The 15451-nt window shown below is 46.3% G+C and overlaps 2 protein-coding genes across 2 annotated transcripts in view; both read left to right on the forward strand.

Moving 5' to 3' along the window:
• The window catches only part of LOC142290088 (uncharacterized), a 307846-nt gene that overhangs the window by 108566 nt on the left and 183829 nt on the right, over window positions 1–15451 (forward strand).
• LOC142292357 (uncharacterized) overlaps window positions 1–15451 on the forward strand; it is a 46855-nt gene that overhangs the window by 28291 nt on the left and 3113 nt on the right. Inside the window, exons 2-6 of the mRNA XM_075337675.1 lie at window positions 3581–3700; window positions 3813–3980; window positions 4064–4187; window positions 4306–4403; window positions 4772–4829. Of these exons, the coding sequence (XP_075193790.1) occupies window positions 3623–3700; window positions 3813–3980; window positions 4064–4187; window positions 4306–4403; window positions 4772–4829 (526 nt within the window). The 5' untranslated portion in view covers window positions 3581–3622. The remainder of the gene's footprint in view (window positions 1–3580; window positions 3701–3812; window positions 3981–4063; window positions 4188–4305; window positions 4404–4771; window positions 4830–15451) is intronic.

The following is a 15451-nucleotide window of genomic DNA, read 5'->3' on the forward strand; positions in this document are numbered from 1 at the left end:
ATGTATGGAGAGGACAGGTTATATACTGGAGATTATGTGTGGGGAGGTATCAGGAGATTAGGGAGAGATGTATGGAGAGGACAGGTTATATACTGGAGATTATGTGTAGTGAGGTATCAGGAGATTAGGGAGAGATGTATGGAGAGGACAGGTTATATACTGGAGATTATGTGTGGGGAGATATCAGGAGATTAGGGAGAGATGTATGGAGAGGACAGGTTATATACTGGAGATTATGTGTGGGGAGGTATCAGGAGATTAGGGAGAGATGTATGGAGAGGACAGGTTATATACTGGAGATTATGTGTGGGGGGTATCAGGAGATTAGGGAGAGATGTATGGAGAGGACAGGTTATATACTGGAGATTATGTGTGAGGAGGTATCAGGAGATTAGGGAGAGATGTATGGAGAGGACAGGTTATATACTGGAGATTATGTGTGGGGGGGTATCAGGTGATTAGGGAGAGATGTATGGAGAGGACAGGTTATATACTGGAGATTATGTGTGGGGAGGTATCAGGAGATTAGGGAGAGATGTATGGAGAGGACAGGTTATATACTGGAGATTATGTGTGGGGAGATATCAGGAGATTAGGGAGAGATGTATGGAGAGGACAGGTTATATACTGGAGATTATGTGTGGGGGGTATCAGGAGATTAGGGAGAGATGTATGGAGAGGACAGGTTATATACTGGAGATTATGTGTGGGGAGGTATCAGGAGATTAGAGAGAGATGTATGGAGATGACAGGTTATATACTGGAGATTATGTGTGGGGAGGTATCAGGAGATTAGGGAGAGATGTATGGAGAGGACAGGTTATATACTGGAGATTATGTGTGGGGAGATATCAGGAGATTAGGGAGAGATGTATGGAGAGGACAGGTTATATACTGGAGATTATGTGTGGGGGGTATCAGGAGATTAGGGAGAGATGTATGGAGAGGACAGGTTATATACTGGAGATTATGTGTGAGGAGGTATCAGGAGATTAGGAGAGATGTATGGAGAGGACAGGTTATATACTGGAGATTATGTGTGGGAGGTATCAGGAGATTAGGGAGAGATGTATGGAGAGGACAGGTTATATACTGGAGATTATGTGTGAGGAGGTATCAGGAGATTAGGGAGAGATGTATGGAGAGGACAGGTTATATACTGGAGATTATGTGTGGGGGGGTATCAGGTGATTAGGGAGAGATGTATGGAGGGGACAGGTTATATACTGGAGATTATGTGTGAGGAGGTATCAGGTGATTAGGGGGAGATGTATGGAGAGGACAGGTTATATACTGGAGATTATGTGTGGGGAGGTATCAGGAGATTAGGAGAGATGTATGGAGAGGACAGGTTATATACTGGAGATTATGTGTGGGGAGGTATCAGGAGATTAGAGAGAGATGTATGGAGATGACAGGTTATATACTGGAGATTATGTGTGGAGGTATCAGGAGATTAGGGAGAGATGTATGGAGAGGACAGGTTATATACTGGAGATTATGTGTGGGGAGGTATCAGGAGATTAGAGAGAGATGTATGGAGATGACAGGTTATATACTGGAGATTATGTGTGGAGGTATCAGGAGATTAGGGAGAGATGTATGGAGAGGACAGGTTATATACTGGAGATTATGTGTGGGGAGGTATCAGGAGATTAGAGAGAGATGTATGGAGATGACAGGTTATATACTGGAGATTATGTGTGGAGGTATCAGGAGATTAGGGAGAGATGTATGGAGAGGACAGGTTATATACTGGAGATTATGTGTGGGGAGGTATCAGGAGATTAGAGAGAGATGTATGGAGATGACAGGTTATATACTGGAGATTATGTGTGGAGGTATCAGGAGATTAGGGAGAGATGTATGGAGAGGACAGGTTATATACTGGAGATTATGTGTGGGGAGGTATCAGGAGATTAGAGAGAGATGTATGGAGAGGACAGGTTATATACTGGAGATTATGTGTGGGGAGATATCAGGAGATTAGGGAGAGATGTATGGAGATGACAGGTTATATACTGGAGATTATGTGTGGAGGTATCAGGAGATTAGGGAGAGATGTATGGAGGGGACAGGTTATATACTGGAGATTATGTGTGGGGAGATATCAGGAGATTAGGGAGAGATGTATGGAGATGACAGGTTATATACTGGAGATTGTGTGGAGGTATCAGGAGATTAGGGAGAGATGTATGGAGAGGACAGGTTATATACTGGAGATTATGTGTGGGGAGGTATCAGGAGATTAGAGAGAGATGTATGGAGAGGACAGGTTATATACTGGAGATTATGTGTGGGGAGGTATCAGGAGATTAGGGAGAGATGTATGGAGGGGACAGGTTATATACTGGAGATTATGTGTGGGGAGGTATCAGGAGATTAGGGAGAGATGTATGGAGAGGACAGGTTATATACTGGAGATTGTGTGTGGGGAGGTATCAGGAGATTAGGGAGAGATGTATGGAGAGGACAGGTTATATACTGGAGATTATGTGTGGGGAGGTATCAGGAGATTAGGGAGAGATGTATGGAGGGGACAGGTTATATACTGGAGATTATGTGTGGGGGGTATCAGGAGATCAGGACAGAGATGTATGGAGAGGACAGGTTATATACTGGAGATTGTGTGTGGGGAGGTATCAGGAGATTAAGGAGAGATGTATGGAGAGGACAGGTTATATACTGGAGATTGTGTGTGGGGAGGTATCAGGAGATTAGAGAGAGATGTATGGAGAGGACAGGTTATATACTGGAGATTATGTGTGGGGAGGTATCAGGAGATTAGGGAGAGATGTATGGAGAGGACAGGTTATATACTGGAGATTATGTGTGGGGAGGTATCAGGAGATTAAGGAGAGATGTATGGAGAGGACAGGTTATATACTGGAGATTATGTGTGGGGGGGTATCAGGAGATCAGGACAGAGATGTATGGAGAGGACAGGTTATATACTGGAGATTATGTGTGGGGAGGTATCAGGAGATTAGGGAGAGATGTATGGAGATGACAGGTTATATACTGGAGATTATGTGTGGGGAGGTATCAGGAGATTAGGGAGAGATGTATGGAGAGGACAGGTTATATACTGGAGATTATGTGTGGGAGGTATCAGGAGATTAGGGAGAGATGTATGGAGAGGACAGGTTATACACTGGAGATTATTACAGTCGCGGTGCAGGTACATGGGGTGGATTAGCTGGGGTCCATCCTGGCATTGTAGGCTTCCCGCTGTGCACCAAGTTCTTCTGCCGATAATTGTTGCTTGAAGTTTCTGTCATCTCTATCTATGATATCATAAATTATATAAGTTACAGGTTGGACAGAGCGAGAGTAGACTCACCCTGCATCATGGAAGGTCTCCTGCAGTCTTATGTCCCTCTGGGTCCAGGCAGGGATGGGCTCCTTCAGATGTGGTCATTGTCTTTGTTGATGTTGTATGTTGTTTAGATACTGTATCCTGAATAATCCTGTTTTTTTTTTCATTGCCTTGTATACTTGTTTTGCTATTTTGTAGATATTTATATTGCATGATTCAGATTTCTCACCCAATCCTTTTCTTTCTTCCCATTCCCTTTAGGGTACAGAAAATATTTTCCTTTGCATCAATAACTCAAAAAGGATGGAGCTGGACAGAGACCACATGGCTGCTCGGATATTAGACCTCACCCTGGAGATAATCTACTGGATCACTGGAGAGGTGAGAGCTTCACATCACATCACTCTGATCTCTAGGAATAAAGCAGGGAAATGACGGGGAAGGTGAAGGATCCTCAGAATAGATGTAGTGACCGGCGTCTCCCCATACACAGGATCACACAGTAGTGAAGACGTCGTCTGGGGAGTGTGTGACCCCCCGTGTGTCAGGAGGACGGAGCAGGACCCCGAGTGACATCACCGAGCCTCCACCTCATTCACTGATACATGAGCAGAAGATCCTGGAACTGATCCACAGGATCACTGAGCTGCTGAGCGGAGAGGTGAGCGCTGCCGGGAATGCATGGACATTATATAATAACACCGGGGGAGGGGTCTGCTAATGACCGCTCATTGTGTGTGTCAGGTTCCTATAAGGTGTCAGGACGTCACCATCTATTTCTCCATGGAGGAGTGGGAGTATCTAGAAGGACACAAGGATCTGTACAAGGACGTCATGATGGAGAATCTCCAGCCCCTCACATCTCCGGGTAAGAGGAGACCGTCCTGATTATAGAGGAGAGGCCGGGTCTGAGGTCACCTGGACCCCCCATCATCTGATCATCACATGTAGACGATGTATTCAGTCACTGTGTATATTTCCTATAGATGGGTCCAGTCCGAGAAATCCACCAGAGAGAAGTCCCAGTCCTCTATATTCCCAGGACCCTCCAGAGGAAAAGCCGAATGTCCTCCTGGATCATCAGGTAGACGATATGAGATTTCTGGAAATCCTCTATAGACTGATGTAATGACGCTTTCTAGTGATCTCCAGCAGCGGTGCAGTGTAGGTGTCGTGTCCTCTGGGGTCGGAAGTGACTACAAATGGTTTTTAATTTTATAAAAGATTGTGACAAATGTCATCGTGTGATGAGAACCTTCTCTCCTTCTCTTGACTTGGACTTTCCTTTGGTATTGCGCCCCATCCCATTTATAAGTTGTTACTGACGCTTGGAATTCATGTGTATTTGTTACTTGCTCCTACGTGTAGCGGGTGACACATTGAGAAGTGCTGACCGCCTCCCTCTATATTGACACTTCTCTTTTTCTTATGTCTTATGTGGAATCCTTCCAGGAAAGTGTCGGTGGAACGACGAGTGGACACGGAAATCCCTTATCCATGTCGGTGAATGGTGAGAACCTTCCAGAAACTCTGTGTTTTCTTCTATCTGTGTAATTTACAGACAGACTTTACCTATATCCTCCTCCCGAATATCAGTGGAGGAGATGTAGATGACGTAAAGCTGCTGATGTCTCTGAATTCCTCATCCATGGAGCTGGGTCATGTAATATCATCAGGTTGTTTTTCTACAAGGCTCAGAGATTCATTATCTGATATTTTCAGGCTGGGGAAATGCAGGAAAGTATTGAACACATATTAGTCATTGAATTTGGGTTTTACATTCAGTACCATTGACATCAGTGTATATAATCCTGCCCCTCTCCCTCTGTAGTATAACATCCAGCCTCCCGCACCTGGTGTATAAAAGTTTGTTTCATTGCCCTCTAAGTGTATAACCTCCGACACCCTCCACCACCACCATCATGCTGTCTTCCTTTACTAACGTGATATAATGGCTGGTGGTGCGGAGCTCACTGATACCAGTGCAGTCCTGTAATAGGAACCACCGGGGTAACATGTCTCTTACTGACATTTCTTCCTCCTGAATCTTCCCCATCACCTGTGAGTTGTATTGCTGAGAAGTGGAAGGAACCGCAGCACCTCAGTCATGAAGTGGAGCCCCCTTGTAGCATTATAGACTGACCCCATAGCTGCAGAATCCAGACCTCCTCTGGTAACATGAGCACAAACGTTGTGCCCAGCTGGGAGCTTCATGACCGAGCAGCTGTTCATCACCAAGCACAATGCCGAGCCGTACATCACCAAGCACAATGCTGAGCCGTACATCACCAAGCACAATGCCGAGCCGCACATCATAAAGCACAATGCCGAGCCGTACATCATAAAGCACAATGCTGAGCTGTACATCATAAAGCACAATGCCGAGCCGTACATCATAAAGCACAATGCCGAGCCATACATCACCAAGCACAATGCCGAGCCGTACATCATAAAGCACAATGCCGAGCTGTACATCATAAAGCACAATGCTGAGCCGTACATCATAAAGCACAATGCCGAGCCATACATCACCAAGCACAATGCTGAGCCGTACATCACCAAGCACAATCCTGAGCGTCATAGGGAGTGATGTAAAGCCGCCACCACTGGACTCTGGAGGAGACGTGTTTTGTGCAGGGATGGCTCACACTGCTCTTTGTCTGATGGACGTGTCTGGGTTTGGTGAATGGAGAACATTACCCCCTGACTGCATTGTGCCCGCTGTACAGATGGTGAAGGAGGATGATACTCTGGGCCGTTATCAGGGGGCGACTGCAGCTTCTTCGCTCCAGTGACGTGAAATTTTAATGAGTCAGTACAGCTCAACACTTTACCAATATCTGTGCTAGGCTTCATAGTGTTTCCAGGAAATAAGAGGCATACAGTACAATGAAGATAATAAGTGTTACGATCTCTTCTGGGGAGGAGGATTCTTTGGGGTGAGCAGCACGGAATGGATGTGATGATGCAGCGGGGAGCGGTGCTGCCAGATGACATACAGGACATTACGTGAGTCAGAGGTGCTGTAAGTAGTAGATGCAGCAGAGCTAAAGGTGTGAACTGCGCCTTGATGAAGGGTTGCGGGTAGTAGATAACACCAGAGTTTAGTAGACAATCAGGAACCTTGTTGCTGGAATGGAGAAAGCACACAGGAATACCAGACTTGAGGAGGTAATCTGGCACCTTGTTTTTGTAGAGTTGAGCGCACCTTGGAATAGCAGAGATGTGTGAGCTGGCAGGTAAATGCAGCAGGGTTGATGGCACCGGCAGTAGCTGAGACTGTCATACATCAGAATTTTAACCCTTGACTCTGTGGTCGGCTTGTCTGTTACGAGGGGGACCCGGGGAAGCGTGCCAAGATGGGAAATGGACAGCTTCCGCCGGTCAAGGTCCACTGTGCGGTGTAAGGGACCGCTGCTATGGTCAGGAAAGAGTGAGCGGGTTACTGCTAGTGATCGTCTGGAACGTCACAGACGATCTATGTACACCGGTCCGCCCTAACCCGTGAGGGTTGTATGGCTCAGGGCTTCTCATACGGTGTACCTGTTGCACGTGGACGCACAGAGGTGCCTACACACGTGTGCCAGCGGGAGTCACAGGAATATGGCACGGGGGTAGCACAGAGGTGCCCACGCACGTGTGCTTCAGAAACCAAGTGAGTCCGACAGAGACTCGAGTAGCTCACCTGGGACAGGAACACAGCCTGCTAAACGGGATACTGCCGGAGCAGCAAGGCAGGGGCAAGACCTGCAAACTAGGTGCTGCCTGAGCAGCAAGGGCAAAGCCCACAAAAGACAATAATGCCTAAGCAGTGGCGTGGCAGCACGCTGCCAGACATCCAAACATAGAAGAACAGTCGCACGCCGCCATGATGGCAGGGGGAGCTTTTAAGGAGGTGTAGCTCCACCCAAGGGCGGGCGCGAGACGGGCGTGACCCAATCAGGGTTCGTGACGTCCTGGCCCAGCCAGTCAGGATTCAGCACATCACCAGCCTCGTCATGGGGCCGTGTGATATCAGTGAGCGAATCAGAAGACGTCACGTGGAGCACATGCTCATCTTCCTGCCTCTGGTTCATAAAGGCGGGATCCCCGGTTTCACAATGTGCAGAGATAAGGGAAGTCTTGCTGCTTCCCTGAGCATCCATCCTTTGCACACTGCGCAACCTCCCAGAGCCTCCGTGATGCTGAGCAGGAGAGCTCGTGGCAGGCAAGGGATGGGAGACCGCTCCATTCCTTGCAAGGGGAGAACCACTAGGTGTCACCCTTCTGCTGTGTCTCTGAGAAGACAACTCCTGCAGACTGCGCAGTCTCCCAGACCTTTGGTGCTGCTGAGCAGGAGGGCTCGTGGCCGACAAGGAATGGGGGACCACCTCATTCCTTGCAATAAGAGAGCCACGACGTGTAACACTTGTCTGTCCACTATGCCACATCAGATATCCCTTTTCTCTGGGTATTTATCGTCTGTTATCCTTGCTTTAGTCTTTTAGGCTAACAGGTGTTTTTACTTATCCATTTGTCCGTCCTGTCACCTTTTGGGTGCGGCTATGTATAGCTTCCCCTTCCGGTGTTTCCTGCTGGTGATATCCTCATTTGTCCGTCCTGTCAACTTTTGGGTGTGGCTATGTATAGCTTCCCCTTCCGGTGTTTCCTGCTGGTGATATCCTCATTTGTCTGTCCTGTCACCTTTTGGGTGCGGCTATGTATAGCTTCCCCTTCCGGTGTTTCCTGCTGGTGATATCCTCATTTGTCTGTCCTGTCACCTTTTGGGTGCGGCTATGTATAGCTTCCCCTGCTGGTGTTTCCTGCTGGTGATATCCTCATTTGGGTGTCCAGCCATACAGCTGTTATTAATGCCGGTAATAGAGACTAGCCGGGGTTTATCTCTCCGCTGTTAATGCTCTTCACCCTGCACCTATCTTCTGTTTGTAGTTAAGAAGTAGGCAACATTCTCTTTAACAGTACTTTCAGACTATTAAGACGCACCGGACCATAAGACGCACCCTGGTTTTATGTTTAATATATCTTTATTATTGTTATTATATATTTGTATCAAATCAAGGTTACAAAAAGTATAATTTTCAATTGACAGTTACATTTCTTTTAGTGTATGTTTATATTGAAGAGGCAGTCCAACAATAAGTTTCGACGTTAGCGACATCCTCTTCATATAGGGAATAAGGTTTCCAGGGTCTCATTGGGATCCGATTGATATTATACTGATCCCTGAAACCCTATGGGAGCGTCCCTTTTCCAAGAGAAAAAACAATCAAAACACAACAATAGGAAAGCCCCTCGTAGTAATTGTCTGACGTACACTGTAACATATGTGATTGTCTTATACTACTCAACTATAAGAAACAGGTTCAGGAACTCCCACTCTAGGATTCCTTAAGATAGAATATAAGAAAGATTAAATAGAAAGAAATAAAGAGAAGTAAGACATAAAGCAGGAAGGGAGAATAAGGAGAGGAAAAAGAAAAGGAAGAAAAGAGAAACATATCACCATGATGTCACCGCACCAGTCACCTCGGTTGCAAGACCCACTAATCGTAGACCCCTTCTATTTTAGAGTACCTTGAGTTAGCCAGATCTGAAATTATTGAAATTCTCTGAATTCAATCCAGGGATACCAGGTTGTGAACCAAGTCTGAATTGTGTTTGTGTCAGATGCCCTCAGCTCCTCCATACGGCGCAGAGTATCTACAGCCTCCACCCAGTCTACTCTCTTCAACTCATAGGATGTTTTCCAGTGTCTGGGAATAATCTGTTTTATTGAGTTTACAAAATAAGATAGGAGATCTTTACGGATTTTGGGGACTGATCCATTAAACATGGAAAGTAATGCTATCTCTGGCTTGGGGGTCACTTCCGACTGTGTGAGATGGTTATATAGGGAGAAAATTTCATCCCACAGGTTTTTAATTGCTGTGCATGTCCACCAAACGTGTAGCATTGTCCCTGGTGATCCCCGACACCTCCAACACTCGTCGGCAACCTCTGGGAAAATCTTATGGAGTTTGTCTGGCATTCTATACCATCTGGATAAAATGTTATAATTTGTGTGTTAAGGTAAAAGTTTTGTTCCAAAGTTTTTCAGGAAAAACACGACCCATCTCTCTATGCCACCGGTCTACGTATCCGGGCAGGCCCCCTCCCCCACTCTGTAGCGACAATATTTTATAGATTGTAGAGATAACATGAGTTGGTGTCTCCTGAGTGATACATAGCTTTTCAAAATGGGTCATTCCCTCATCAGATCTGGACCCTGGTGTCAAAGAATCCACGTAACTTCGAAGTTGAAGATAAAGAAACCAGTGTCCCGGTTCCATCCTTCTATCTCCCAATAGGAAGTTCAATGTTCTACAAGCTGCGGAGGATACCACATCCCTAACACGGGGGATTCCCATTGTGTAGACATAGATAAGACTGGGGTGGAACTTGTGTAGCCAACAGGGGAACTGAGGGTTACCCACAGAGGCGTCAGAGGTCCCGGATTTTTGGTCAAGCCGTATCTTCTATTGATGGTGCGCCATGTGCCTGTTTGGGAGAGCAGGAATGGAGACAGTTCTATGTTCAATAAGTGATCACCCGAGCACAGCCAAAAAATTCCCAATGCACTAGCTGGAGCCACGATATGTTCTATTTCTACCCACAATTTATTCTCTTTATTGTGTAATAGATCTAGAACACAGTTTCCAACTGCCGCCGCATGGTAGGCTTTAAAGTCAGGTAGTCCGGTCCCTCCCTCCCACTGGGAGCGTATTACTAGAGAATGTTTCAGGCGAGATTTGGTACCGTGCCAGGTAAAATGCCGTATCATCCTTCTTAGTTTATGGAAGAAGGGCTCTCCCAAATTGTACGGGATGGTCTGAAATAAATATAGAACTCTGGGTAAAATATCCATTTTTATAGTGTTAAGTCTACCGAACCAAGAGATTGGGAGGTTATGCCAATTTGTGAGATCCCTCTGAATGGAGTGCAAGAGGTCTGTGAAGTTTAGGTCATATATAGTTTGGGGGTCTGCTGGTATTTTAATCCCTAGATATTTAATAAAGCTACTACTCCATTTAAATGGGAAGGAAGGTTTAAGTGATCTTTCTTCTACAGTAGGGAGTGACACATTTAATATCTCCGTTTTCTGGAGGTTGACCTTTAAAATTAGACAATCTACCAAATTTCTCAAACTCCACCAGGACAGTCGGTAAGCTGGTTGAGTAACATAGAGCAATAAATCGTCTGCAAACACAGCCATCTTATGGGAACGGGGGCCCACTTGTATTCCACTGATTGAAGGATTCCTCCTAATAGCGTTTGCTATAAACTCCATCACTATGATGTATAAGTATGGGGACAATGGGCAGCCCTGTCTGGTGCCATTTCTAATCTCAAGTGGGCTGGACAAGCGACTATTAATGCTCACCTGAGCTGTGGGAGCTTGGTATAATGCCATTATCCAATTTCTCAGCCGTGGGTGAATCCCTATCCCCTTTAAGGAAACCCCAACAAACCCTATCGAATGCTTTTTTAGCATCTACCGTTAAAAAGCAGGCAAGGATTTTTTGCTTTCTAGCCCATGAAATCAAGGACATGGTTCTAATGGTGTTGTCCCATGCCTCCCTCCCAGGAACAAAACCAACCTGATCCTTATGAATTAGTCCTGGGATATATGGATGTAGGCGAAGTGCAATCATTTTGGAGTATAGTTTAACATCAATGTTGATAAGCGATATTGGTCTGTAGTTTGCACATAGTAAGGGGTCCCTCCCCGGCTTGGGAATAAAGGCCCAGTCACACACAACGACTTACCAGCGATCCCGAAAACGATGCGATTTGATAGGGATCGCAGGTAAGTCGCTGGGAGGTCGCAGGTGAGATGTCACTCAGTCAGATCTTACCAGCGATGCAGGAACAATACAGGTCGCAGTAGCGACCTGTATAACGATCTCAGCAGTCACTGTCACCCTGTCACACAGTGTCAAACACAGCGATGTATCCTGCCCAGCAGGACATCGCCTTTGAAGAAAATGACCTGGACCATTCAGCAACGACTAGAGATCTCACAGCAGGGGCCTGATCGCTGGTAGGTGTCACACATAACAAGATCGCTAACGGGATCGCTACTGCGTCACCAAACGGTGACTCATCTGCGATCTCGCTAGCGATCTCGTTATGTGTGACGGTACCTTAACCGCTATCCGGGCTTGGAGAGATTGTTTAGGAAAGCCACATGTTTTAGATATAGAATTATAAGCTTTCAGCATCAGAGATCCACATGCCTCACCACATAGTTTATAAAACCGAGGAGTGAGGCCATCCGGACCCGGACTCTTCCCTACTTTGAGAGCACATAACTTCTTTAAGTTCTGATTCCGTAAAGTCAGCTTCCAACTCCTCCGCCTCTTCCACCCCCAACCTCCCTGGGTTATTTTCTCGTATGTATTCTCGCGTGTCCCGTTCAAAATTTACAGCATCTGGCGTGTGTTGTGATGGTATGTTATATAATGATGCATAATATTTCTTAAATTCATTTAGGATGTCAGATGTAGAATGGATCTGGGTCCCCGACTTTGTGTAAGGATCGGAGGCTGAGCCTGCATGGGATGTAGAGTACGGGCAAGCAGTCTTCCACTTTTGTCTCCAAATTCAAAGAAATCTTTCCGAGCTTTGTCTCTAGAACACAAGGATTTTTGTTCTAAGATGGATAAGATTTGGTGCTGCAAAGTAGATATCTCTGCTTTGAGGACGTCGTTTGGTGTGTTTTTGTTTATTGTTTCTTTCTGACCCAGTTGTGATAATAATTTCTTTAACTCAGTCGCCCTTTCCCTCTTAAGTCTGGAACCATGAGAGATACAGATACCCCTAATTACACACTTCAGGGCTTCCCATTTTATTGGGTCAGGTGTCGGATCCATCACATGGTCAGCCCCGAAATTTGTAATTGCTGTATGAATCTCTTCCAGGCACGCTTCATTTTTCAATAAGTTGTCATTAAGTCTCCAAGTATATCCCGAACCACTTCTATCTAACATTTCCACCTCTCCATAAACTGGCGCATGGTCTGACCACAAAAATGTATCCAATGAACATTTTGGAGTGTTGTCTAATAGATCATGGGAAATGAATAGTCTATTCTCGTGTAACTATTATGTGCTAGTGAGTGAAAGCTATCGTCCCTGACTCCGGGGTGCAGGATCCTCCAAAGGTCTACCAGTCTAAGAGACACCAACTCTTTTTTCAGTCTACGTATCGCAGAGTGAGGGACAGCTGACCTACCCAAAGACGAGTCCACTGCTGGGTCCAGGATCATGTTGAAGTCCCCGTCAAGGATAATATGGGAACCGCCGGTGAATTCTGAAAGTTTCCCAAATACCTCTAGAGCGAACGCCACCTGTCCCTGGTTTGGAAAATAAACATTAGCGATGGTATAAATACTGCCTAAAAAAGATATCTTAAGTAAGAGATAGCGTCCATCCAAGCCGAAGCAAGAATCGACTACTTCAGGTTGAAAGGACCGATGGAATGCCACCGAGACCCCCCATGCCTTACGATCCGGGTGAGGGCAATGGAACCATGTTGGGTAATTTTTTATTTTACAGCTGGGAACACCACCTGCTCTGAAGTGTGTCTCCTGTAACATAACAATTTTGATATTCTGTTTGTGAAAACGGTACATGATCTGGCTCCTTTTTTCTGGCTTGTTTAGGCCCTTAGCATTATACGTGCAGAAGGTTACGTGTGACACCATGGTATAGAGAATGTTTAGTGATAGTGTAAAGAGGAAGAAAAAGAGAAAAGAAGGTAGTGAAAGAAGAGAAAGTACAGGTTAACAAAGGAAGAAAAGTGTTAACCCTTGGGTTAGTTCAAGAAAATTTCTCAAACAACTATATTGACTTTTGTCAAGTACCGCAAAACGCTGCAGCCCTGGGAGAGGTGAGAGAAGCCTCCAGCAACAGGTTGGAGCCCCCGCCTCTCCAACTAATGCACATACTATGGGGTATCCAAAACTCCCCCCGTCCAGGCACATTGTGGATGAGAAGGCCCGAGACACCCCAATTTGAAACTGTATGAAACACAGAGACTAATAGAACATCCTAATATAACAAAATATCGATCAGGAAACACAGCATCTTGAAAATAAGAGCTCAAATAATGATTGGTACTATATTCTGATATAGAATGAGCTGTCAATAGACAGAAATAGGCAGATGTATTAAGTATTATCTCTCTATTGGAGAGGCAAACAACATGTGTGAGGTTGACATCGGTGAGCATAGTGCGGAAAAAATAAGGATGGCCCTGATCCCCCTTTTCAACTCCATCATCCAAACTCGGCCGCACCAGTCACATCAGCGATAGCCAGACTTTGAGGATCTTCTGCCTTTCTTCGTTTGGACTTGATTCTACTGCTCTCTAGGTGGAAGAGGTGTCGGTGTTTTCGGTGTTGGCCAGTCTGGCAGATTAATCATGGGCAGCTCAAAAGTCCCCAAAACATTTGAGAGATCTCCCAGGCCCTTGAGAGTTGCCGTTTTCCCATTTTTCCTTGCTGACAACTGGAAAGGGTACCCGCATCTGTATGGGATATCCTTATCTCGTAGAGCGGAAAGCAATGGTCTCAGGGCCCTGCGTAGCTGTAAGGTTCTGCGTGCCAGATCTGGGAGGACCAGCAGGGGAGTCCCTTGGTGTGAGCCCGCCCCATTGTCCCTGCAGCTTTTGAGAATAGCTTCTTTCTCTTTATAAAAATGGATTCTACAAATTACATCTCTTGGGCATGCAGGGTCGGACGGTTTAGGGCCCAGTGCCCTGTGGATCCGATCTATATCGATGTGCTGCCCTGGGTCTCTCTGGAGGAGATTGTTGAAGTATTTTTGAGCCCACTCCTCTAGCTGTGCTGCTTCCACTGATTCCTTTAGCCCCCTTATGCGTAGATTGTTACGACGGTGGCGATTTTCTATGTCATCCAAGTGGGTTAGAATGTCCTGTATTTGTAAGGAATGATCTGACAACACTTGGTGATGAGCATCCATTTGGGAGAGTATTTGCTCTTGTGTTTCTTCTATTTCAGTCATCCTCTGATCCACTTGCTTAATTTCTGACTGCAGGTTGTATATATCCTGTTCGTGTGAGGCTTTCAGCTCCCCCAGCAGGGAATTCATCTCCCTCCTTGTTGGTATAGCTCTTATGTGTTCTTTCCAGTCCCAGCGTTCATCCTTTCCCTGGGTTACATTCAGGACTGGGCTCCCATTTGCTCCCTTTGCATGTCGCTGAGGTCGGGGCCCCCCTCCAGGACTCTGCTGTGCAATGCTATTTTGTGATTGCTTATGAGAAAGTTCTGCAGCAGCAGCAGTAGCAGTGGCACTCCTCCTCCTCCCCCCTGCATTTGCAGCCTCTGGGGCCTTTGTGCTGGGATTCTGACCTTCCCTGTCTGGAGTGTTTTGTGAGGCTTGTCCTGCCAGTTTACTGGTCTCCCTGTGGGTCTCCGTTTGGTGGATTTGGGGCTCAGTGGTCGGGGGCACAGTATCCCTACCAGCATTGGTGTCCAGGTCCTGTGAGGCCTCCATATCCTCCTGCAGCCGTGTGTGTCTCCCAGCCGCCATCTTGATTAGGGGACTGCTGGTCTGCCGCTCAGTCTGGGAGCTGAAATAACGGGGAATTCCCGCGTCTTCTGCCTCCGTTGCCGCTGCCTCCGCTGTCCGCCCTCTCCTGCGCACCATCGCCTGTCTCCTGTTCCTTATGGTCGGTCTCTGTGTTTCCTTGTATTGTCAGGTAAGCAGGAGCTCTGTCTCCCTGCTTCTTATCTTGCCATCGGCTAGCTCCGCCCCTGACGCACCCTGGTTTTAGAGGAGGAAAATAGGAAAATTAAATTTTAAGCAAAAAATGTGGTCATGACACACTGTTATGGGGTGAGGATCTGCTGCTGACACTGTTATGAGGGTAATGTCCCCAAATTCTCTGCTAAGGTACCCCATCCTGGTAATGATCCTCCTACCTTGTATATGTACCCCATCCTGGTATATGCCCTTATCTTGCTATATACTGGCATCCTGCTATATACTGGCATCCTGCTATATACCCCCATCCTGCTATATACCCCCATCCTGCTCTATACCGCCATCCTGCTATATGCCCTCATCC

The sequence above is a fragment of the Anomaloglossus baeobatrachus genome, chromosome 2, assembly GCF_048569485.1.
Source record: "Anomaloglossus baeobatrachus isolate aAnoBae1 chromosome 2, aAnoBae1.hap1, whole genome shotgun sequence".
Taxonomy (NCBI): domain Eukaryota; kingdom Metazoa; phylum Chordata; class Amphibia; order Anura; family Aromobatidae; genus Anomaloglossus; species Anomaloglossus baeobatrachus.